At 39.0% G+C, this 25,664-nt stretch overlaps 2 protein-coding genes across 2 annotated transcripts in view; one reads left to right on the forward strand and one right to left on the reverse strand.

The window, feature by feature from the left end:
• Positions 1 to 281: 281 nt before the first annotated feature.
• On the forward strand, positions 282 to 17,079 carry med30 (mediator complex subunit 30). The gene is made up of 5 exons (XM_026929558.3): positions 282 to 413; positions 2,452 to 2,665; positions 3,050 to 3,208; positions 8,437 to 8,544; positions 16,025 to 17,079. Exons 2-5 carry the CDS (start codon positions 2,513 to 2,515, stop codon positions 16,118 to 16,120), a joined length of 516 nt encoding a protein of 171 aa, XP_026785359.1. The 5' UTR covers positions 282 to 413; positions 2,452 to 2,512; the 3' UTR covers positions 16,121 to 17,079.
• A 494-nt stretch (positions 17,080 to 17,573) lies between these two features.
• ext1b (exostosin glycosyltransferase 1b) overlaps positions 17,574 to 25,664 on the reverse strand; it is a 79,018-nt gene continuing 70,927 nt past the window's right edge. The window contains exons 8-11 of the mRNA XM_026929557.3: positions 24,875 to 24,964; positions 22,892 to 23,052; positions 22,322 to 22,493; positions 17,574 to 20,928 (exon numbers count right to left, since the gene is read on the reverse strand). Of these exons, the coding sequence (XP_026785358.3) occupies positions 20,743 to 20,928; positions 22,322 to 22,493; positions 22,892 to 23,052; positions 24,875 to 24,964 (609 nt within the window). The 3' untranslated portion in view covers positions 17,574 to 20,742. The remainder of the gene's footprint in view (positions 20,929 to 22,321; positions 22,494 to 22,891; positions 23,053 to 24,874; positions 24,965 to 25,664) is intronic.

Consider the following 25,664-nt stretch of genomic DNA (forward strand, 5'->3'; position numbering starts at 1 on the left):
ATTCTGTAACTCTGGAAAAGTTTTTCTCAGAGTAGAAATGTTTGTCATTGAAATTCTCTTGAAATTCTCTCTGTTTCTTGAAATTCTAGTTATTAGTAAGCTAGTAATTAGTAATACTTGCATTTATTTCCAAAACTGTAACAAGCGTTCTTGGAATTAAATCGATTATTTATCATATTCTGGCACAATTTCTGCTAAATAAAGAAGTGCGACATTTCGATGGCTGTTAAAATTAGATTAAGAGGATAAAATAAATTTTCATACTGTGGTAAATTAATAGAATGAGCTTTCTTTAGGTACTTTACGGTACAGTCTCCAACTCTCGCGATAACTGACCGAAGAGCAGCGGAGAGCTCGACACGCCAAAGAGGAATGACATCTTGTCAACAGTCCCTAGAGAAGTAGCATTACAGGTAACTGTACATAAGTAAACATTTGAAGAATAGCAAGTTTCGTCTGAAATGTGGCACGGGAGTTCTGCTGTACAGCCTTGCTTTGACATTTTTGCGCTTTTTATTCTTCGAGAGTTTGCTCTGAACCAGGTTTTCTAGCTAACCTAGTTAGCCAATAGGGCAATGAACAGCTGGTAATGTTTCCTCTAATCTGGAAGATGCTGTTTATTAGAACAATAATTAATATTTTACAAGAGAAACTACCTAGTTTGTAAACCATGTGGTGTGCCTACCTGTTTTCTAGAATAGCTTATTATTCACCTAAAATGTACCTACCAGTGAACCCCTAGTTAGTTATACTGAGACCAGACCTGTTATTTGTCTCCCAGCCTTATTTTTATTAACCCCGCCTTCTGCGCTGTGATTGGTTTAGTAGCTCATACAGGAACATTCTGATTGGACAGGACAGTAACGGCGCTCAGACGGCACAAAGTCTACATCCATCCATCCATGTATCAATCCATCCAAGCATCTTCAGTAAGAGCTTTATCCTGGTCAGGGAATGGACCCTATCCCAGGAACACTGAGAGTGAGGCGGGAATGCACCCTAGATGTGACACCAATCCAGCGCAGTGCACCGTGCACACACACCTTCACACCTAGGGGCAATTTAGAGTCATCAGTCCACCTTCCAGCATGTTTTTGGGACGTGGGAGGAAACCGGAGAACGTGGAGAATACCCACTCCACAGAGCCAGTAACCTAAGCTCAGGATCAAACCCGGGACCCTGTGCTAATCTGTGTAGCTAATCTCTGTGTATACACTTTATTAGGAACACCTACAGGGTGTCTGAAAAGTCAGGAACCAATGAGAGTTAAGCTACATATATGTGATTTTGTATTTATTATTTATTTTTATATTTATTTTGGTGAAAAATGGCATTAAGATTGCATGAAAGGGTAGAGACTCTTATTGGTTCTTGACTTTTTTGGACATGCTGTAGATTATTATTACATCCATTAACCCTTTTATCCACTATAAAGGTAGGTTGCTATGAACAACTTGCACTACTCTACTATGTCCATTAATGGAAAAGAACAACTACTGACTAGATATTATTTAGACGGTTGACCACAGTATCAGTGACATGGCAGTGTATCCTGAGTGTATCAGGCACAGCAGTGTTGCTTAAAACAAAGATTTTAACGATGACCACTGATGAATATCTAACTTATATAATACTTAACAAAATATTTTCTTCTCAAGACCCACTGTGTTCATAACTGTCCAATTTGTGAGAATCCAGGACGCAGGTTTGCCAGAATAGGAGTGGAACAAAAGATAAAGATATCTTCTGTTCCTCTGTCAAGATGTGTCCCATGATTTTAGCTTCAGTACATAATACTGTAGAAATTGTGATCATTTTCAGTAGGAATGGACAGCAGTTTCAGATTGGAGTAAAATACTTGTCATCCTTCCCCTAAATCCTGTTCAGATTTGGTTTAGATTTGTGTGAATAATAGTAACGTAGACCCGTGGTTCTGAAAGTGGGGTCTATGATTTGTATATATAGGAATTAAAAAGCTGTAATCTCGAATAAATTAATATGATGCAACATATAACATATAGATCGCAAGGAGGTCCTTAGAAATTCTTTTACTCTGGAAAGGGTCCCTGGGTGCAAAATGTCTGAGATCCCTTGACGCAAACCGTAGTGCCTTAAGGAACAGGCCTGTAGCTTTAAGAAGCTTGGAGATAGTGATGAACTTGAGGTATTCAGATATTGAAATGTGACATGAATGAAGCGTGAAGTGCATTTTAGATTATTAGATCCATTTTGCATTCTTTTCCTATCTGTTCTCTCTCTTTAACTCAAGCTAATTAATGGAACACATCCATTGTCTTCTTTGTCATCTTTAGTAACTGCTTTATCCTGGTCAGGGTCATGGCCCATCCTGGGATCGCTGGTTGTGAGGGTGTGAGGCAGGAATACACCCTGGAGGGGTTACACATCCATTATAACACACTTATTTAGCTCTATCCTGTGTCTGTATTGTAGGCATGCCACTGTGTGATACTGAGTAGCCGCCTGCCCCAGTGCCTCTCCCCCTTCTGACCTCATGACAACCCCACCACTCGGTCAGTTTCCTGCACAGCAGGCGCAAGCAGCCCGGGATGTAAACACAGCCTCACTGTGTCGCATCGGACAGGAAACTGTGCAGGACATAGTTTTAAGAACCATGGAGATCTTTCAGCTGCTTAGAAACATGCAGGTGAGTGCGACTAAGGAAGAATGGCCTGGAGGTAGAGACTGTGCGGGTCAGGAATTTTGTGCCCACTTATTTTATTCGGGTTTGTTTTGGGTCGTCATTTTTATGACTTTAAAATTCAGCTGAGTCCACACAGACACACACCTGCATGGTAGCCTCAGATGGGTATTACAGCATAAAAATAAAGCACCAACAAAGACCTAATGTGAACTCAAATATAAAATTTCCAGGCTTTACTAATATGATTTCCTAAACTCAAATAAATACTATTAAAAAATTATCTACTTATAATTATTTAACTTTAACACAAATAAATAACAAAAAAAGACACTTTCTGTGATTGATTGACTTTTTTGTCTGTCTTTTTTGTCTGTTTTTCTGCCACAGCTACCGAACGGGGTCACGTACCATCCTAACACACATCAGGACCGGCTAGGGAAGCTGCAGGAGCACCTGCGCATGCTGTCTGTCCTCTTCCGTAAACTGCGTCTGGTCTATGACAAATGCATCGAGAACTGCGCCGGTCTGGAGCCCATTCCTCCTGAGGTTACTCCCCACTTTCACACTTTTTACACAGCACAAGGTCATAGCAGCACAAAGAGCATGTTGTACAGATCCTAAAAATATACACATATAAATATAAAAAAAATCTGCTGGCTACATGGTGCCTAGAGTATTGCATCAGTACATGCAGTTAAAATTAGCTGGTTTACTCACAGATTGTGTGATGTCCAAACAGCTCATGTGTCTTGATAAAGTTAGAGGTGAGATTATTTATAATTACAACTTTATCCTCTCAGTTTACGGGGACTTCTCTTTAGACTCTCATAGCTATCTATGTTCAAACTCGTATTTTCAGCCATATTGATCTGTCCACAGACCACAGATCAGGGGTAAGTGGTCCGGTTTCAGGTTGCTGTTAGTTCCTAAAAACAAAAGAGCACTCACTCACTCACTCACTCACTTTTCTCACTCACCATTTTCCAGAAACATTCAACATCACATTAATCAGAGATCCAACATAGAAGTAGTGGAGACAACAAACATTATGCAATGCAGCAATGTGCAGTTACGGCAGAGCCTTGACTAGGCTAGTTGGCGATGAACAAGATGACGGGCAGGACATTGTTGACTACGGCATTAGCGAGGTTTGAAACCTGATCTGTTTGAGCAGAGTGTACAGATTGAGGAGGAGAGAGACCTGGACAGACTAAAGGACGAAAGTGCTGCATCGGTCTCTTTAGTAGAGATGGATTCCCACTATCAGCAGGCTGTCAAATGGCATTGTGGGTAATGTATGAAAGCGTTAACCGGAGTGAAAATAGACCAACTTGTCAATGGAAGAAGTTTAGAGCAAAACAGTTTTTCCTTTAAAACTTATTGGAGTTCTCGGTTCATGCTGTGGTATTGGCTTGGCTAAAAGCAGAGTTTTTGCACATTAATCATTTTGCATGAGATTTATTCATCTATTCTTACACTCTTGAGTACTGAATTGTTTATCAGTCATCAGTTCTGATTTCTGGTTTCATATCCTTTTTCTGCAAATCACAGAATATGCACTGCTCTGAAAGATGTAGAAAAAAACACTTTAGTGAAAAGTGAAAAGTGTCTCCCCATAAATCCTCTGCTTTACTGTCAGCATAGTGGGCATATTGTAGTAATTTTATTGTAATTGTTCCCTTTAGACTTGTACACTCACCCCACTCCAAAATCTCACTTTCCAAAAAAACATTTTTGATAGTTATAGAGTAGTCTTCCCAGAGCTTCCCAGACTAACTCTTACAAAGAAAAGCGTAACAGTGTAAAGAGTAACAGCTTTGAAAGGTCATTTTTAACAGTATGTTTAAATATGTATAGCCAAAAAGCCTCCCTGCTTTTGTGAGGATGTTTATTCTGGCCAAGCCTGTGCAGTTTGACTTCATGTGCTCTGTTAGTTCTTCTGAAGCTAGCTCTCCAAACAGGAAGTGGGCTAATGGAGTCATTGGCATTACCTCATCACTGCTCTAATGAGATGCAGGCTGCAGTATGAACAGCTGGCACAGTCGCTTGCATCAGCGTTTTCCACCGTGAGCAGTCCCCGGCTCCTCAGCGCCCTGGAATTTCCTGCACAGTCGAAAAGAGCCAATGTCATTTCATTTACCACTTCACTTTTTCCATCTGTTTTTTCTCCCTCAAAGTAAAGAAAATGAGAGGATCTCGTTGAATCATTCTTTTCTGTCAAGCAGCAAACCACATCATCCCTCATTATCCGAAGTATGAGTAACATGCTGTTGCTTTACTCCCACTTTCACCCCCTGCCTGGCACCAGAGCACAGCTCTTATCATGAAAACTCTTATGGGATTTTCATCATAAGCTTGTTGTTTCCAGTCCTAGGCTTGAATTTGTCATCCATAGCACGAGTGAAGGGTTGGCACTGTGGTGTACTGTGGTGCATTGCTGCTCTCAGTTCTCTGGTTTCCTCCCACATCTCAGAAAGCAGCAGGTGGACTGGCTATGCTATAGTTGCCCCTATGTGTGAATGAGTGTGTGCATGTTGCCATGCAATGGACTGGTCTCTCATCACGGGTCTATTCTTGCCTCATGCCAAGTATTCCTGTAAGAGACTCCAGGATAAAGCGGTTAGTGAAGATGAATGAATGATGAATAGACATTGTCTATTTAGATGTAACAGCTCAAAAGCTGTCAGGCTTTGGTTTTAAAAAATTAAAGTATACATAAATATACAGAAATTTGAATCAACTGATTTTTTTTTTTTTTTTTTTAGTTGATAATATGGCAAAACGTGATGCAATATACTGTATGTAATGCAGGTAAACAGAATTGTTACAGCAAAATATTAACAAACTAGAAAGTCATAAAGTAATATCAGCTACGAGGGCCGTACTGTGACTTGCAGTATGTGTAGTACTGTGATTAGCAATATGTAGAGCAGTGTAGCAACTAGCACTAATAAATAAGGAATAACGCACAACACACTGCAGTTTTATGAAAATAATGCATGCGGGGGTGTGTGATGCAGCACAAGTTTTACATTATTAGACAACACGGTTTTTTCAATCAGTTTATTATTAGTCTTAGGTTATGTGGAGTGTCTGTCGTACAAGTCCCTGTGTAGGAGCTGTTACTGTGGAAACAATAACGTACTAGAATGAGCAAATAAATATTAACCCATCAGTCATGTTACAGCCTGAACTACTGTCTGAGCTGCGCTGATATACAAACATAATGACCACTCAGATTAAAGAATTCAACCTTGCTGAGGTATAAAAAAATAAAAAACCTTGCTGAGGAAAATAAAAAAAGAAATAAAAAAATAAAGCAAGCCTGAAAACATGAGAGCACTAGTGCATTAGTAGTAGTGTGTTGGTTGAAACTGAATTAAAATTAATTACGATTACAATTAATTTCATTGATATCTTATCTGACTACGTGGATCTTATGGGTTACTTGAATTTGCTAGAAGCAAATTGCTGACTATTTGATGTATAGTTTTTTTTTTTTTTTTTCAGTTGAAGGACAAACAGTCTGTTTGTTTCAGCTGATCCTTAACCAGGGTGTCCAACTGAAAGCCAATATCAACTGATTAATCAACTGATTAAAACAGATGGAATCAGGTGTGGCTCCTGCTTGATTGGAATGAAAACCTGCACCCACACTGGCTCTTCGTGGATAAGATTGGACACCCCTGTCCTAAACTGATACGGAAGGACAGCTTTAGGATAGCTTTCATACCCGGCATGATGTGAGATTACTTCTCCAGTGTTGGGGCAGCAGCTTCTTTGATTCTGTGCACCAGCAGGTGTCAGTGTGATTTAAGCTGAGGTGACCGACTACAGTGACACGCTGATAATTTGTCAAGGTTGTTTCAGGATAGAAGTGTTTACAAAAAAGAATGAATTATTAGAAGTGATGTGGAACTGATTGAAGCACACATTCTGGATGGAGCACAGTAATAAGGGAGATGAGTGTAGCACAGTGGACATGCTGAGGCTCACCGCAAGGGCTACAGTAAAGTATCAGAGATGATGAATTATTTGAAGGTGCTGGGGCAAACAAATATAATCACACACACCAGACGAGAAAGTGGTGGCACAAAAACCATGTTCGTAGGAATAACACTATTTTTTACTTTAGTTTTTTTAGGTAATGGAAAATGTGATGCAGTTTGAAAATTCTTACCAAGATATTGTAAAAACAGCAAAATAATGGATGTGTGTTTTCTTTCAACCAAGGAAAAGCTGCCTCATGATGGAGGCTTGAAAGTCGAAACTCACTGACAGCTTGACAATTTAACAGTATAGCTGCTAAAATCCAAGAATGACAGCATAAAAATTGAAACCTGAAGTAGTTTGTGGTGAGATTGTATATCATTAGTTTCTGAAATTTGATGTTTATGGAACAGTTGCCATTTGGAAAGCAGTTGTAAGTGATAATGTGCTCATTACTTAGACATTGAAGCAATAGAAATAGAAAGCAATAAATTTGTCTGAACTCTAATGAGTTCTCTTTTTTTCTCTTTCTTTTCTACATCTGGATAAGGACATATACCTAGAGATGGCACAATACCATTTTTCATTCCCCACACTGATACTGAAAACTTAAGTATCGGTTGTGTTTTAATATTAAGCTTTAAGATGAGTGATTATTAATTGAAGTGCTTCACTTAAAAGTGGGCATCTAAAATGATCATATTCAAACTTTCAAGCACTCTACTACCCTACAGGAAGAAATACATAACCATCAAGATCACAGTGCAAACGTATACAAACTTTTACAATATAAAATAAAAGAACTAAGGGTGAACACTATGACAAAAATATCATATCGCAGTTCTATGAGACACAATATGTATCACAATATTGCTTGCAAACTGCCACCAGTACAGTAGTGTTGCATTAAAAAAGAAACTGTTCAATTATTTATTTCATGTCTACAAAATATAATTTATAATTTTTTTTTAGTATGAAAGGTATTTTGTAAAAATAAATACATAAATATTTAACACAGAAAAGGAGAAAAAAATAAACAGTTAAAAGATTAAGAACAAATTTTTAACATAACATCAGCTGCTTCCAGTCAGTTTGTCTTTATAAAAACATTTAAAAAATGTAAAATTAAAGAAATCATGATGTATGTGACAATTTTTCACAAGAGTGAAGTTATGTCATCATTTTACTGGAAATAACTGGAATTATTCATAACTGTAATAAAATGGGCATGTAAACAAAACTGTTTTGGGAAAAACATACAAAAATCTTAACAGCAGCAAATAAATAAAACTTTTATATGTAAATGTTAAATTATATGAAAGGATAAATGGCATGTTATAACAAAATCTTACATTTGTTACATAATCAGATTGGATTCATTCATTTTTTCCCCCTCAGATGTCCGATCCAGCATTTTTTGATGATATTGGCTCAATACAGATATAAGATATCTGACTGGTGCCATCTCCTGCAATACAACCTATATTTTTTCTTAGAAAATTGACTGTTGGTTCAATTTCTCAGTATGTATTACTTGAAATGTGTATGTCAGCATTCTGAGGACTGATGTGTGAATTATCTAAATGTACAGCATTGCAGTTGTGTCTGCAGGGTTGATTGCATTAATATGATTCCTCCCTGAGTTCTCTCCACATTATGCAGCATGGTTAAACAAATACAAGGTCATAGAGTTGTCAAAGTTGTAGACAGTTGCATATATTTAATCTTATCCGGTTTGACTTTAAGAGTTATGCCCTGATGTTTCTTTTTTGCCTCCGCTGCAGCAACTCATCCCCTATGTGGAGGACGACAGCTCCAAACTGGATGAGCGTGTAGCCAGTCAGATGCGTTCAGCCAGTGAAGAGAGAAGAGAAGTGCTTGAGGTGAACAAGGTCAGTGCAGTCTCATTACCCTGTCTCTGTGCTCTACAGTCTAATGTAGCTGTTTGACATAGTATGCACACAGAAATCCAAACAAATTATTCTTTTTCTGGTTAATTTATACCAGAACCTTTGTGTGGGACCACAAGATCAATCAGTATGACCTGGCGGCCCAGACAAGTAATCCTGTGCGGTGCCGTATTCTGCCCGGACATGTTTCTCATTTAAAACGAGCTGCATTTGTAAAAAGCTTGGGGTTGACCAAATGAGCAGCTGCAAATGACATGTTGGATGCGGAGAACGTGTAGTGGGAATAAGGGATGTGGAACTCGGGGGAGGTCAGCGTCACAGCCAAATGTGGGGAGCAGATGTCAGCCTCTTCTCTGCATCTGCCTCAGCTGTGCCTTCGCAGCTTCCTTCAAGCATGAAAGGAATGGATGGATAGATGGGATTGGTGGAATATTTCCAAGGTGGCACACAAGGGACATAAAATTTCACAAACAAACAATGGAGAGAAAATTTTCTCAGGGGTAGGATTATATGGTATCATTACAAATTATGTGAAATGCGTGGTACAAAATTACAAATGACCAGACCTGGTCAGTCCGTCCATTCTGCACCATCTTGACATGTTTTTTTTAAATTCAGCAGCATAGTGTCTTCCATGTTTAATTCCAGATACTGAGCACTCGGGGGTTTGGGAGCTGTGAGAGTTGTCCAGCAGTATGTATAGTAGTGCAGTGCTCCTTTCGGGAGCTGTGACTGATGGCCCTGTCCTTGTTATCTGTCGATTAGGGTAATTGCTGTTAGTCAGGAGTCACCTGAAATATCGCTCTGTAGTCCTCTGAGTAGAAGAGCGACCTTCGTCCTTTATCCCTGTTCACATATTCATACATGTCTCTGCCTCCGTCCACATCTTTTACATTGCCTATGTGGAGCTGAACCTGATTTGTGCGGTCCATTTGCTTTGTTGCATTTTTCCTGTCTGGTCTCAGCAGCTTAATTGCGAACATGCATCTTTGTCTCAACTAAAAGAGCCGCCTGAATTTCTCAGCGAGTTAATATAGGAACAGCTGCGCAAAACACTGAACACAAGCAAAGCTGATCTAATCTACAGCAGCGAATTAGTTCATTATTGTGCTCTAGACAATTTATAACACCACCTGATCTCAGAGAGCGCAAACCTGAGTGTGTGTGTGTGCGTGTGGGTCCCAGTGGCCTAAGCTCGCTGACGCTGTGGTGGCGGGTCGTCTCTCTTCAGAGCAAGCCGTTTGATTTAATATCTCTCTAAGTGTGAATAAATTCCTGTCACAGCCCATTAAAAAAGGCCTTGGAGAGATCGCAGCTCTTATTAATTCTGTGGCGTTCCTCTCCACTCTCCTCTCTCCCCCGCCATCCCTTTCCCTCCCCCCCTAGATTTTTTAATACCCTGTTAATTACCGTGTCTGTCCTCTTTATTCAAATGGGAAAGTGAGATATTATAGAGGAGAATGTTTGTAATTTCAGACAGGACTCTGAACGGGTGGCGAGCACATAATGAGCAGGGTTTTGGCATCAGCCACTGCGGCTCTTATCACTGGAGCGGCACTGGGGTTGTGGGGACTGATAAACAAACGCACACACAGCTGTAATGAGAGCTGGCTCGTCTCACTACACACACACACACACACACACACACACACAGTCCTTTATACTTACAGTATACTTGTATGGCGCTCTCTTTCCATGATGCGCCACTTCCTGCGTTTCCCATGTGTGCAGAGCTGAGCCTGTCTTAATTGGTGTGTAGTGGGTAAACAGACAACGTACAGCATGTTCAGGGTATAAGTGAGGATGTCTGAGAATTTTAATGCTCCGCTTAAGGCAGAGAAATGTGTATCTGGTGTGCATTTGCTATGTCAGTGTGTGTTTCACAGACTAGAAATAATTAGCATGAAATTATTTAGCTTTCTGCTTGTTTTAGTAATTGGCTAAAGGTCAGTTTTTTAAAGCAGTGGTGCTAGAGCAAGGCAAGACTATTCAGGATTATTTCTTACTAGTTTACTCTTCTAATATGTTGTTAGCTGAGTAGCTGCTTCAAAGGGGATTTCTGCACATTTTATAATAATAATAATAATAATAATAATAATAAGTAGGAGTAATCATAATAATAATTTATTTTATTTATTTTAATACATTTACTTCAATTATTTAATTACTAATAAATTAATAAATTATGTAAACTTTATTTCAGGACTCTTGTAGCTTTCAAAAAAATTTCTTTCCTGTTCTTTCTTTCTTTTTGCTGACTCTGTGGATAACATCAACTAAAAACCTCTTATACATCAGTCAGAGCACAACCTTACAGAATATGAATTCCTTTTAATACAAAGCTATCGTTGCCATTTTACCTTCTTTCCCATAACAGAAGCTAGAGGAAAAACCCGTTTCCTTCAGATCAGACTTAAATGTGGAATTAGTGCTTAGCTCGCACTCGCAGATATCTCTCTCTTTCTCATGTTGTCAGTGAAACGATCACTGCGCTCCTGACAGTCAGAGAAGAGATGAAAGCGCTTACCGTGGGAGAGATGGAAGAGAATGCCTGGTTTAGACTTTATATACAAAAAAAAAAACATGCTTTGTTGTAGCAAAGCTTTTACCCTGAGTGAACATTTTAACTAGTTTTTCAGCATCGATAGTGATTTCAAAAGTTATTTACATCTTTCAAAATGAGCAGTTTTCTTGTTCTCTGGTTTCTCATTGCCTGTCTGTTCTGATTGCATCAGCTTTTGCCGCAAGTAGAGCTCATCCCTCCTGTGGCCATCATGCCTCCCACTCTGTCTTCTCTCTCCTGCTCGTCCTTCACCTTGATCCTGTAATCTGCGAGGAGAGCATCCCCTCGCTGTTCTCCATTTCAGACTGATCATAGAGGGGCAGGCTTGCTTTGAGTAACACTAGCCATCAAATACCAGTCTGTAGCTCCAACCGTTAAGGACTGGATTATGCATTTATCTGATTGTCTTTTTTTTTTTTTTTTTTTTTTTTTGTAAACTTCAAAAAAATGTTGAAATAGGATTTTAATGGCTAAGCAGCTGAACTGAAAGAGAATATAGACTGGCAGACCATGTGAATTTACTGACTTAGATTCTAGCTTTGTAGATACCAATCAAACCCCAACATATTAAGGTTTTTTTCTTAATTAATCAGCATTGTGTGCTGAATACATTTTGACTTGCTGTACATCAGAGTGCATTTGTTGTACTTTCAACAACAAACCACGTAACAAAGTACGGCACAATCAATATCTTGGGTGGATGGAGGGTGAACAGCGAAGGAACTTGATTGAAAAATGATCAGGAACACAACTCTAATCAATGAAGAGTCTCTGCATTATTGACAATACATTGTGTACTCTTGCACTGTTTCCCCATGTAGCATTACAAAGATATACATCTGCAGATAAAGTAACAGATTTCTTTCTTTTTCTTTTTTCTTAATACCTCTAAACTTTGTGGGTTTTTTTTCTGCTCACATCCTGCCATTTCAGCAGAAGTATAATTCTGATCAAACTTAATAGAGGATGACACCAAGCATGCAACAGCATGCTACATCTGTCCAGTTTGGTAACACAAAATTATGGTCGCTTTGCTGCAGCTTTGATCTGAGTTACTACTTCAAGCACCGAGTTCATTTTTCATTTGCTGATGATGTCCACCCCTCACTACAGGAAGCTGCCAAGCTCAGTGCACATAGTTTCGTTCCAGCATAGCAGCAGCATGAATTCAGATATCTACTCTTGTTACTGCTGCGGGCCACGCTGGCTGACTTCAGCTCTCTGCAACTCTGAAGGACTTCTGGTGAAAATGCGAGAGTCTGCACTCCTTGTTATATCACGACTAGATTTGTGAGGTGCTGTGGGAGGAGAACGAGGAGGCGCAGCAGTGGTATTAGTGAACCCCTTCCCTGCCTTCACCTGGTTAATCCCTTCACCTCACTCCTTGACATTTAAACACTTAGACACTTGTGATATCCACTCCATCTGCAGGAATGAAAGCAGTGATTTTAATTCCTCTTTATAACTTTATGAATTTAATAGTCATTCTCCTGTGAATTTTGTGACTATGGATTGACTAATGCCTGATGAAAATGCTTACCTTAGTTGGAGTGACATAGTTCTGTCATAATTCAGCAGTGTATTGATTTTCAATTAAATCTGTAAAACTTGTAGTTGTCTATTTGTGAATTTGGATTAGGAACAGGTCATGTTTTAATTGAAGTTTTTCAAATAGCAGAAAGTCCCGAAGTGTTTTATTCCTGACATAGGAAGAAATGTGTTAAAGTTCAGTTTCCATCTGAACTTTAATACATTTCTTCCATCTGTGTTTAATGTTTTGGAACCTTCACAAAACAAGTTCATCCCTGTTATCAAAATACCCAAGGGCCGGTCATATACAGTATATCTACTAGATATAAAATTCACTGTACTCAGGGAGTCTTTCAAAAATTTAGGAAAGGTTATCCATGCTTAGTGGTTTCCAGCTCTGAAATCGCCCCCTTCTCGCTGTCTGTAGCCATGACTAAATATCATTCTGTAAATTAATTTGCAGGTGTACTGAGAAAATAATGTAGCCTCTTGCATTTTAGCTAATTGTGTTAATGCAGTCTACTGCCATCATGAGGTGAAAGGAGAAATTGAAATATGTTGGCTAGCGGGTCACTTATCATACATTCCAAGAGAGAAGCCGCAGACCAGTTAACATCTGTCTACGGGTCACCTTTGGCCCTGGGGCCGGACTTTGGTCACCCCTGACTTACATTATACTGTAAAAGCTATAAACTCTTGTTCTTTCATCAGCCACCTTTTTCCTCTTTCTTAAAATTAATAAGGCTCAAAAATGCATTAATGTTAACAACATTATGAAAAGCCCTGTCCTGAATACTTTCCCATGCCTGAAAATCTCGTAGAACAGCTTTACTTCGGTTGCAAAATGGTAACACTGGAGACTTCTTCTAAAAGTACTAAATAAACTTCACAGAAATCTTCACCACATCAACGATTACTCATATTTTTAATCAATTTATGTGGAAAGCCCACCACGCCAGTCCCTTTGTAAGTTGCTATTATAGAAAAGACAGTGAATTGGAACAAGTGCATTAACACATACCTATCAGATTCTCTGTGGAATAAATTCTATTATTGTATACAATATGTATGAAATAAACATGACGGTTTGTGCTGTTATAGGAAAATAATCAACTGGGTGGAGTGATAAAATAGAGTTTTAAGAGGCTTAAAATCCAGCGGCTTGACCTCACAGATTTGAAAGAGCTAGATTTTTTGTCGGCTTTTGATCCTTTGTCACACATTATTATGGATGGTTCTTTTGAGCTCTTTTTGAGCTTCAGAGGAAAGCTAAGCAGAATGGAGAAGTAAAATGAGGTGCTGTGTTTGAACTTTTGTAACAAAGTAGTACAACGGGAATATCAAAGTTTTCTTGCCATCTTCGGATTGTATCCGATAAGTGCAAGCTAATAAAAATTCCTGTGCTTCTATTTGCTGAAGTAGATATTCTCATATTCCTTCGCTTTGTCAGAGGCTGCCTTAAGAGTGCGCACTTGTCTGTTTGAGAAATAGACATTCAAGCTTGACAAATTGGTATACCAACACTTATCTTGTAATGCGTTGCGCCTTCTTTAGCATAAATTCTCCTGGACATGGATTCTACTCTATTGTGCAAGGGTTTTGTACCAATGATTGCATTGTGCACTTGCTGCAAATTGGACAGCTGTTCAGTTTTGCCGTGATCTCTTCCCATCTCATCCCAACGGTTCGTGATAGGGTTGAGATCTGGGGACTGCGCAGGCCACTGAAGCAGTGAAAACTTGCTGTCATGTTCTTGGAGCCATTCAGTGATGATATGTGCCTAGTGACATGGTGCATTATCATGCTGGATGTATTCATCCAAGTGTGGATAAACTGTAACCAGGGGAGCGATGAACTTGGTCAGCAATGATGTTCAGATACGCTGTGCAGTTCAGTAGTTCTTCAGTGGGTATCAGGGGTCCTAAAGTATGTCAGGAAAACATTCTCCAGACCATCACACTGCCACAATCAGTCTGTTGTGTTCACATCAAGTGCGATGGCTTTATGGACTTTGGATGCTTAATCCAGTTTAGGTGCTCCCATGTCTGCTGGAGATGCACTTTTCTCATTCTTTGCTGACAATATCAGCAGCCAACATGGTCTCAAATGGGCTATAAGAAGTTGAAGGCCAAGTTCAATAAATGGTGTATGTTCTAAGATGACATTTTGCACATCATTGGAATTTGAAAGGGATTTACCTTTATTTTCGCAATTCCCATATGGCCCCTCGGATAGTGTACATATGCAGCTTTCGTCTACAGATTAGGCCATCTTTAGTAGTCTGCTTTTTGCACCATTCTCAGTAACCCCTTGAAATAGTCATGTGTGGAAAGCCCTTTGGGAAAAAGCTGCATGAACTGCCAGTCTAGGGTCTTCCAACACTCAGTCGAACGCTAAGTCATTGTAAATTACACTGCATTCATACCACACGGCGCAATCATGTGGTGTATGACTTACAGTATATGAAGTTTCTACCTAATACACTGGCAAATCCATTCATTTTCAGGAAGCGCTTCATCCTATTCAGGGATGCTCCAGAGCCTATGCGCTTATCATGTTTTTGGGAGGTGGGAGGAAACCGGGGAACCCTCAGAAAACCCACACAGACATGTGGAGACCATGTGAAACTCTACACAGGCAGTAACCCGAACTCAGGAATGAACTAGGGATCCTGGAGCTGTGAGGCGAAACACAACACACTATTCCACCATCCTGCCCCTTTATGCACTTGCAAAATAATTTCCTAGAAGATCATAGATGATCAGAAACAGAAGTGTTTATTGTTGGTTATAGAGTGCATCTAGTATCTAAGCATTTCCAGGCTTGTTTTATGTGGAAGCTTGCTGGAGCTAAAAAAAAAAACAAAAACAAACTTATTTTGAAGAAAGGAGAGCAGTAAATTTTTTTTGTCATCATTTTTCATCATAACTGATCAGGACGAAGAGTTCAGAATGTAATATGCAGCTCGGTCCCCTGACTTGGAGAGCAAAGTGGCAGTGTTTCAGCTCTTTATATGTTGGATCTTTCAGTCTGGTGTATCATTTTGAAAGTGTGTATGGATTGTGCAGATGCGTTTATTATAGCAGTATATTCACACCACGATTGCATTATTAAATTTATTCCAATAACACATAATTGGCAACTCCTCTTATACCAAGAGAGCTTTTTGATCAAATTTACAACTGATGTCAGGATTTTTTATTTTTATTTTTTCCCTGCATTGCATCTCCACTACATGTTTTCAATCATGAGTAGTAATGTTTGCATTCTGCAATATTGCATTTATCCAACTATTCTTTTGCAATATGGATTGTACTGTATATATGTTACACTCTAACATATAAATCGGATTATATATTATTTTTACAGAAACTCAAACAGAAGAACCAACAACTGAAGCAGATAATGGACCAGCTCAGAAACCTCATCTGGGAGATTAACTCCATGCTAGCTGTGAGAAGCTAAAACACACACACACACACACACACACACGGCCCACACAAGATATATTATTGTCTACACACTTTGCGTTAATGAGATGTGTTTTCACTGAGCGTGAAGTGGAAAGATAGCAGAGACAGAAGAAGGGTACTGAGGTGAAAAATTGCACGAGGGAAGGAGGAAAGAGGAACGACGGAGTGAAATGGGGTAAATTTTGCTGCTCATTCATGCTACATGGTTGAGCAAGGATTCAGTTTATTTGAGATGAATTCAATTTTCAGCAAGAACATTTAAAAAAAAACAGAGTGGATCTCTTATTTGCTGTGATGAACTTCATTCTTAATTTTATTCCAAATACTTGTAAATCTGAAAAAAACTTTTTATTTAAATTAAATATTTCATAACATAAAATGTAGCAAGAATATATGTTACACTATATATGTAATATATATCGCTGTGTTTAAATTTTTATTCAATGCAAAACCTATGTAATGCCAGAAATTCTGGCAGCTATATAATGCAGAATTATTAAACACTATATAAATAGTGCTTTTTGAAAAATCTGAATTTTTTTTGTATTTATGATCTGCTGATTTGCTTGACTGAGTTGACAGATGGGATTAGTGATTCGATATAAAAATGTGTACGATAAATAAAGATAAACGTGTCAACGTTTGACACAAACACTTTTGACACATGAAATATAGCTGTGTTTCGCTTTTGAATGTTGAATAGAAACTAAAGTCTGGTTTATATTTAGTCAGAACTGCTTCTGAGAAGTCCCAGAAAAGAATTTGGAGCGTTCAGGCTTTCAGAACAGGACGACGATCGTAGCTGTCCATTAAACAAGAGGTCGGGGAGTAGATATGTAAAAGCGCACACTTTATTATTGTGTGTCCAAACAAAATGGCGGCTCTTTGACCAAGCTGAGGATGTTGGAGCTTTTGCTGTGGCATCATCTGAGGAAGGTGATACAGAATCAATTCAAAAAAAAATTGTGATTTTTTTTAAAGTTTACTCAGAGCTTGAGTAAAAAGGAACACTTTTTTTTTTACTTTACAACTTGTCCCTTATTACAGATTAAACTAAATGAAGCAGGATTATTTTAAAATGAAGCTAAACACTGATTCTGCTGAAGAGTTTGTCTCTGCTACTCAGTTTAACTGCTTAGAAGCTGCTTGATTTAAAATGAACAACACTTTCACCTCTGCATGATCTAAATGCAGTTAAACTAATAGCTTCGTTACAACCTACACCTTCTGTGATAAGTGTGTTTGAGGAGAAGGTGTGTGACATCCCACTGGTTTCTGTCTGTTTGTTCACACGTCTCTACTGGCCAATCACAGTGAAGGCAAACGGGCACTATTCCGAACCGCCGCCTTTCCAACATGCCGGAAGTATCAGAAGAATGTTAACACAAATCAGGTTTCACGCACCAAAAAAAAAAAAAAAAAATACAATAAAACACACAATCATATACCATCAAATATGACTTTTATTCATTTTCTTATAAATCATTCATACAAAATTGGCATTATTCTATTTTCTTTATTATCTCTATAAAAATTCTTCTGTTAATTACAGGAGAAAGGAGGGTGGACAGGAGGGTGCAAAGTCATAATGTTTTTAAAAAAAAAAAAAAGAAAAAAAAAGAAGCAGTTCTCAGATGCTGATGAGTAAGTAGTCTGAAGTGGTCATGCAAGTCTGCAGATGTTAAACTGAACAAACGAGAGCTCTCTGAGAGACTCCAGTGTAAATGAATATGAAGCTGCTTATGTGGTAGGTTACACTTTAACATACTTTTCCCTTCTTCATTAATGTGAAGCGGTCATAAATTCAGAGCCCAAATTTAATCAAAGGCACAATCAGGCAAAGGTCACTGCTCATGCCCTGTCATGATTCTAAGTGCTGTTTTACTTATTGCTAATAAAAGTTATGCAGGAGCGTTTAAAAAATAATGTCTCATTCATATATGATGCTAGTTATAGCTTTATAAAGGAAGAATCTCAGACCCAGAATTCTCTGACCCAAACATGGTACAAAAGGGCAGAAAATTACCCAAGTATGAAATGTTAAAAGCACACACTAGCTGGAGAAAATCATTTCCCTTATGGCTGCTGGTTACCACAAGTCTTTGGTGACAGATTATGCAGCAGCAGCAGCAGCAGCAGCAGCCTGAGCCTTCAGAAAGGTGCCAGTGAACGATGAAAGTGTCTGAACAAATTGTTAACACTGTGTGACATCACATAATCATCGGCTGATTTTGCATTTACACTCCACACATTAAAGTTAGAGGCCAAGGACGTGTTATGACAAGCTGCACATACTTTTGTCAGTTTGAGTTGGAAAGAAACAAAAAGGACATCTTACACAAAATGATCTTTTTTTTTGATGCTGTACAAATGTCAGAACATTCTGTCCAGGTTGTGCGAGTGTGTGAATACTATACATATTTGCAAGAAAATAAATACAGATTATGTACAGCAAGGCTGTGTTCGTCAAACAGCTGTTTTTATCACTGTACAAGGTTGAAGTTGAAAATGTCAAATGAGATGGTTATAACAATTCACAATCATAGATCAAGGCTCGATATGAAATGAAATTAAGAGGGTTTACTGAATTTAGCAGTTCACCAGATGTGTGCCAGTGTTTCCTGCCAGCTAAATTAACTATTACTCTTTAATTACCATCATCCGTCATGTTTAAAGATAGACGGAGAAATTATTCACGGCTAAACCTTCTGGAAAATTGTCTTTACACATTCATAACACATGGTGCTGCAAATCAAAGCCTCATCTGCGTAATAATGGATTCTTATAAAATCCCACATCAAGATGGTGAAGACACATTACAGACCGCAGACACAAATACATACAGAAGAGATTCAGATTTGCCTTGGGGTGTTTCATTTCCTGCTCAATTACCTAAAACTGTCACTACTCTATCTGGAAATGTGTCGATAATTATAAATACAAATGTAATCTGTAAACGTAAATAGCCCAGAAAAGTAAAGAATACAAAACCAAAGAACAATAAATCCTCATATTCATAGAGCTTGGCTATGAAAAACCCTAATACAGAAATATTTGAAATTTCACTGTATGTTGAACACAAAAATGTCATGTAGTGTTTGAGTAATTGTAAGATAAGAGCATCAGTTGTTTGTTAATGTTGTAATGGTCACTGTGGTAAAAATAAGGGGGGGAAGGGGGGATAAGGACTTTGGCTCACAGACTGGGTCACTAAGTCCAGTCACCTTTAAAAAAAAAAAAATAAAAGGCCACTAAAGCACACTGCTCCTTCAAGTCATCACACATTCATGGACCTGTGTGAGAGAGACTGGTGAAGAGCTCTACTCTGACAGAAAGACCTAACACTACGGCACTGCAGAGAAGTACAGAGGTCTGATCATCATCATCATCATTGTCATCGTCATCATCATATAACCATTCCTATGATACAAAATCAGCGACAGAGAATGCAAGTTCAATTTAACTTAACTTAAAAACACAGATTTGTGAACAGGTAAACTGAGGACTGGCAGTGTGTGGAGATTAGTAGTGGATGAAGACGTTCTGCACATGGATGCGTATCACACTGAAGACTATAAAGGGTGAACAATGAGGCAGTGCCGTGTCTCCAGCACGCAGCTTATTCTTCAAAATCTGCAGAGAAAGAGGAAAGAAACCGCTTGGTGGAATTTGGCCTAAAATACACAATGAATCCTGTCCCAATCAGCACCGAGAGCTTTACGAGCACTTCACAGGCAACTTCAGTGGCCAGTTTAATCAAAACAGATTCTTCGATTCTCCCGCATTTTGGCTTGTCAAGAGACAATATACATTTCAGAACTGATAAAGGAAATTCAATGCATAGAAGTCTATAATCGCAGCGAAAGGCAATTAGCAATCTTGGCACGAAAGGAATACAGATTAAAAAAAGAAATCCTCATGTTAAACGAGTTTCCTTTTCGACACTGGCAATGAGAAAAAAAAAATTGCAAACTTCGTCCTGTTAATGTAAAACAGTGAATTCTGATCATGTGATTACTTCCTGTTGAATGTGTATACTGCTTATTTAAAGTACTGAAATTATCAAAAGAATTGAATAAGACAATTCCCAAGTGTTATAGGATATGTAAAGTGTACACATACAAACGATCAATTCTCCAGGCCTTCATGTGCAAGATGTGAAGAATGAGATGTATGAAAATGGTAGCATGTTCTGAAACTGGGAGCTGAGGATGAATTGTGGTTCAGATCCTGACGTATCTTGATGTAGATGTGTGTGAAGACACACTGATGCATCCCTCCTGCCTTCTCCCATATTCTCTCATGTGCTGGCAAGGATCGTCTGTTCGTTACGGCATTCATTTAAAAAAAAAAAAAAAGAAAAAAAAAAAAGAACAAAAAACAAACAAAAAAACATTCTTTCAAAGAGTCTTGTGGTCCAAAGTGTGCTCTGGGTGTGTATGTATGAAAGAGCCCAGAGAGTGCTCACATTCTGCCAGACTAGTCACTAACAGTTCACTAAGTGGAATAAAGTGGAGGAGTGACACCCACAGACTCCTGTGCCTCAGTCCTCCTGCTCTCCACTGAGTATCCCAGTGCCCCCTGCTGCACGCTCAGCAGGGGGCGCTCGTCTGGTCAGAGACGCTCAATTTCCCTGTATTTCTTGCGGAGGATGGAGACCTGGTCTTTAAACAGAACCGGATCCAGTCTCATTTGCGAATGGACCAGAGGCATAGAACCAAACCAGCTGGCAAATTTGTTCATGCAGGTCTGGCGCTGGGCGAAGTGGTCTGGATCTGCCCAGCGAGATGCCCGGGATGACTGAAGAGAGAAAAGAGTGGCTTAAAGTCAGAGAAATTTCAGCAATGAAACAACATTGATATCACTCTCAGTTGATTGGTCTAAATTACAGCTAGTTGCTATATATCAGCATTGATTTATATACACTATATGGCCAAAAGAATGTGGACACCTGACCACCACACCAATATGTGCTTGTTAAACCTCCCATTCCAGATTTAGTCCCCCTTTCTAGGGAGGTTTTCCACTAGATTTTGGAGTGTGGCTGTGGGGATTTGTGTTCATTTAGCCACAAGAGCATTAGTGAGATCAGGCACTGATGTTACAGTAGGTGAGGAGGTCTGGGGTGCAGTCGGTGTTCCAGTTCATCCCAAAGGTGTTCAGTGGGGTTGAGGTCAGGGCTCTGTGCAGGACACTCGAGTTCTTCCACTCCAACCTTCTCAAACCATGTCTTCATGGAGCTCGCTTTGTGCACAGGGGCATTGTCATGCTGGAACAGGTTTGGGCATCTTAGTTCCAGTGAAGGGAAATTGTAATTTTACAGCACACAAAGACATTCTATACAATTGTGTGCTTCCAACTCTGTGGAAGCAGTTTGGGGAAGAACCACATATGGGTGTGATGGTCAGGTGTCCACAAACTTTTGGCCCTTTATGTACAGATACATTAAATATGCATTAATATGCATTTTAATGATATCAAAGGAATACATTCTGGGTGACTGCCATGGACAATAATTCCAACACATTTTTCCAGTCTGTAAAAAGAACAAATAAACTTTACATAATACCTGCTTGAGGGTAGTTTTTTTTTTTTCCCACAAAATGTATATTTTTTAGGATGTTAACATGAATTCTTCAATCAAATGCTTGTTATCAACATATAATCAGTATAATTTGACCTTTCAGATATGGGACTATTTTTTCAGATTAAGAAAACTGTAGTTATGAGACACCAGCTTGAGTAGTTTCAGTCAAGTGATGAGAACTGTAACCAACAAACTGTAACCAGCACTGCTTTTTACTGTGTTGCTCATAACAGTGTTGAATAACATAAGAACAGCTTTAGTGAGAAAATCTCTTATGTCTGTCAAAGACTTACAGTAAGAGTATAATGGTTGTAAATCTGAAGTGGCGTGTTTAAACGTTTATTCAGCAATGCACTTTAGACATCGTTATTGAGCTATGCGTCAATAAATTTTCAGTTCTTTTCTCAGCACAGGAAAATGTGTCAAAATTATTATCTGGTAATCATACATACACTGCGGATGGAGCTTAAGTTGAAAAATGCTGCAGTAACAATAGTAAGCAATAAATGTGTTAAATAACATGAATTGGAGCATAGAAAATAAAGACTGGACATTTAGAGATAGAAACAGAAAGCCAAAACGAATTCTTAAAGGACTTTTTCGTACCTGCCCCATCATGGTCTCTTTGTACTGCTTCTTCTGTGTTACTTTGATGGGTGGCAGCTTTGTGACAGCCGACACCAAGAAGTTCATCAGGATGTCCTCACAGTTAGCGAGCTGGTCCACCATGTTCTTTAGGCTGCTGGGCAGGAAGTGGGTGTATAGGTAGTGGTAATATCTGGAGAACAAAATCAAACTGAGGTTAAGCATTTTTCTAGCCAGCATACAGAATTAAAGAGAACGAGAACATGTGAATAATAGTATTACACCATAGACTTAAGCTCAAATACACACATGCTTCGCTATACACACAGTTCACATTCACAACCTGGACATGTGGTGATAATCAACGCAGTGTACAGCAATATTCAAAAGAGAATTTGTTCTGATAGCTGATCTAATAGCTAACATTTAAGCAATGATATCTGTATTTGCCTTAGATTAAATTAGCTACCTAGCATAGCAACAGTAAATAGCATCCTGATGTTATTTGACATGAGATAATCCTGTGACAAGGTTCCTATTCAGTGAAAATGCAGGTAAACTCCAGGTAAACATGGCCAGTTAGGACAGTACCTGTGGTAGATGGCGGCTCCAGTCAGAACCATGGAGTAATCGTTGGTCCATTTGGATGTGTAGCCCCAGCGCTCCTTATTACTGTCCCAGAAATGACTGCGGGCAGGGTATCCCACAATCCTCTCCGGGAAACTTTGCCATACCGTGAAGGCAAAATCCACCTGCAGAAAAAAAGAAATGGAACAATAGCAGCATGAGCAGAAAATTCAACAAGCCTACGACCAGTTCATCTGCCGGAAACTGTGCGACTAATACCTGTGCCAGACCTGTGAGCAGGCGAAAATTAGCCTCACAGCATAAACAGACCTCAAGAAAGTCACCCGGTGCAAGCGAGTAACGCACCACACACTTTCAAAGGCACTGCTGTTAGATGCCCTCCTTTTTCTCAGATCAAAGCTTTTAAACAAATAATTACTGAAAGACATCAAACGCGTCAGAGCCTGAACCTTGGCTGGATATAAAATCACTGAATTAACGAACAGCCTTATAACACACACACACACACACACACACACACACACACACTTCACAGAGAGTGAGTTAACGAGACTATGAACTAAAGCCCAACAACACACACAGCTGCATTCACAAACCCAGCCTAGTATTACACATTTCTCAGACACACACTAAGAAAGGACTGATGCAAATGTAGAGGAGCAGATGGAAAGCAACAGTAAAGACGGACGACTAGAAGAATAATAAGAACTGCTGAGGAACAGTAGACAGTTTGGCACCTCTGGGACTCTAGTACCTTTTTTTCCATTGACGTGGTGCTTGTTTAAGGAACCAGACAAATTTTTAAGCAGTTTTTAGAACTGGCCATTATTTCCACCAGTCTAAAGGACTATATTGTGTCAATTGTGCTCTAAATTTATATCATTTAAAATGATAATTCTAAAAATATAATACAATTCATCTTTCGGAGATTGTTGGTAGAATTGGTAGTTGTGCATTACCAACATGTACATGTAAATACCTTAATTATCGCCTTATCACGGATAGATACTAGGGCTGGACAATTTGCCGATATAATATTGATATCTTGATTATGTCGTAGTACACTTTTGTAAGATATCACAGGTATCATGATATGGTTTGCTAACATTACAAACTCTGACTGGAAGCAGCAGATTTGATGTTAAAATGTACTGAACCTTAAAAAATTGTGTTTTTTAAAAAATGTATTATTAGAATAATTTAGTAATTCCTTAGTAATTTAGTAGTTTTTCATTGTTTTTTTTTTTTTTAAATGCAACACAACTGTTTTTCTGGCAGGTTAGCAAACCTACTGTATATATTGTGATACATATTGCGTATTTTGTAAATGTCTTTAAATATCATGCTATGTTAGAAATATTATTTAGATATATATCGTGCATCCCTAACAGACACCTTAAAACCTTAAAGTTGATGTTTACTGTGTTGCTTGAGTGTTGGAAATTGGGAAAAACTACATAAAAAGCACTGGTAAAGATGTTTTCACATCAGTGAAAACTGAATTGAAATTTGAATTGTTAAAGAGTGCTGGCTTCAGTGAGTTTTCAGTAAAGATTTTTTTCCTGTTTTATTTGATATTGATTTTCCGTGTTAAACACATGCAAGGTTACAAAAGTGGTATCTAAAGACTAGGTTGAAGAAAATTGGGAAAACAACTGTAAGTGGCCTGTATATGAATGAACACACACAAGCACTCACCCTGAATCATTTCTCAACAGCACGCAGCAGACGGGACTCAAATATTAGTAGACAGCCATGTGCTGAGTGCAGGAGTGTGTGCGTATGGTGTTCATATGTGGAGCAAAACAGCAGTGGGAAATGAGAGAGGTGCGAGCGCCAGCTTCGTTTTGCTGACACAGCTCAACACACCAGCAGCCTGTCCCTTCTCAGACACACACACACACACACACACATAGAGACACACACATACAGACACACACATACAGACACACACATACAGACACACGAGGTGGGGAGACAACACACCTCTGTGGTTGAGAGCACTGTGTCCTCATCCAAACTCAGCACAGCATCAGTGAGGATGCTCTCATAAGGCAGAAAGCGACTGCTCATCACCTGCACAGCATGAGAAAGAAACAAAAACATCATTACTTATCTGATCACAGGTCTGTGCTTTTCGGTTTTGGTCGTCAATCTGAATCATTCTGGGAAAATGGACAAAAATGTACATATATATTTACAAGTCTCCTCCAACTGACTTGTGGTAATATTTAATATTTATAGCTTTTAGATTTTATCCTGGCAGCTGTTTGTGTGTATGTGCATGTGTGTGTATGAGAGTACGTGTATGTGTGTGTGTGTGCGCGCACGCGTGTGTGTGTGTGTGTGGGGTGAGTAAATGGTGAGAGTCTCACTATGAGCAGGTCAGGGACACAATTAGGAATGAGATGCAGAGATACACACACAGGCCTTAAAGCAATGAGTAGGAACATGGCTGTGATAGCTGCTCAAGTCAAACAAAGCCTCCCACACAACAATCACACACCACACACAAGGACCACACACATACCTGATAAGCAAACACACTCATAGCCCTGAGCACAGTCACCTGCACAATCCTCTAAACTCGAAAACAGTACAGCAACCCCAATCCTGCCCCTGACTCTAAACTCGTGTCTCTTTCATCTTTTGTATCGTTCGGTTTGTAAACAAAGCTGCGTTTTGTGTTTAAAAAAAAAAAAAAAAAAAAAAAAAAAAAATCTGGTATTTATGTAAATCCCATAATTCCAGAAAAATGTTCATGTCCTACTCCTGC

This window comes from Pangasianodon hypophthalmus, chromosome 23 (genome assembly GCF_027358585.1).
Source record: "Pangasianodon hypophthalmus isolate fPanHyp1 chromosome 23, fPanHyp1.pri, whole genome shotgun sequence".
NCBI classification, from domain to species: domain Eukaryota; kingdom Metazoa; phylum Chordata; class Actinopteri; order Siluriformes; family Pangasiidae; genus Pangasianodon; species Pangasianodon hypophthalmus.

Bases quoted from the DNA above. Each gene is read 5' to 3' on its own strand.
- med30 (XM_026929558.3), top strand. From the start codon at position 2,513: ATGACAACCCCACCACTCGGTCAGTTTCCTGCACAGCAGGCGCAAGCA. The intron at 3,209-8,436 runs GTTACTCCCCAC...CCTCCGCTGCAG, and splicing joins TGGAGCCCATTCCTCCTGAG to CAACTCATCCCCTATGTGGA. The intron at 8,545-16,024 runs GTCAGTGCAGTC...TTATTTTTACAG, and splicing joins AAGTGCTTGAGGTGAACAAG to AAACTCAAACAGAAGAACCA.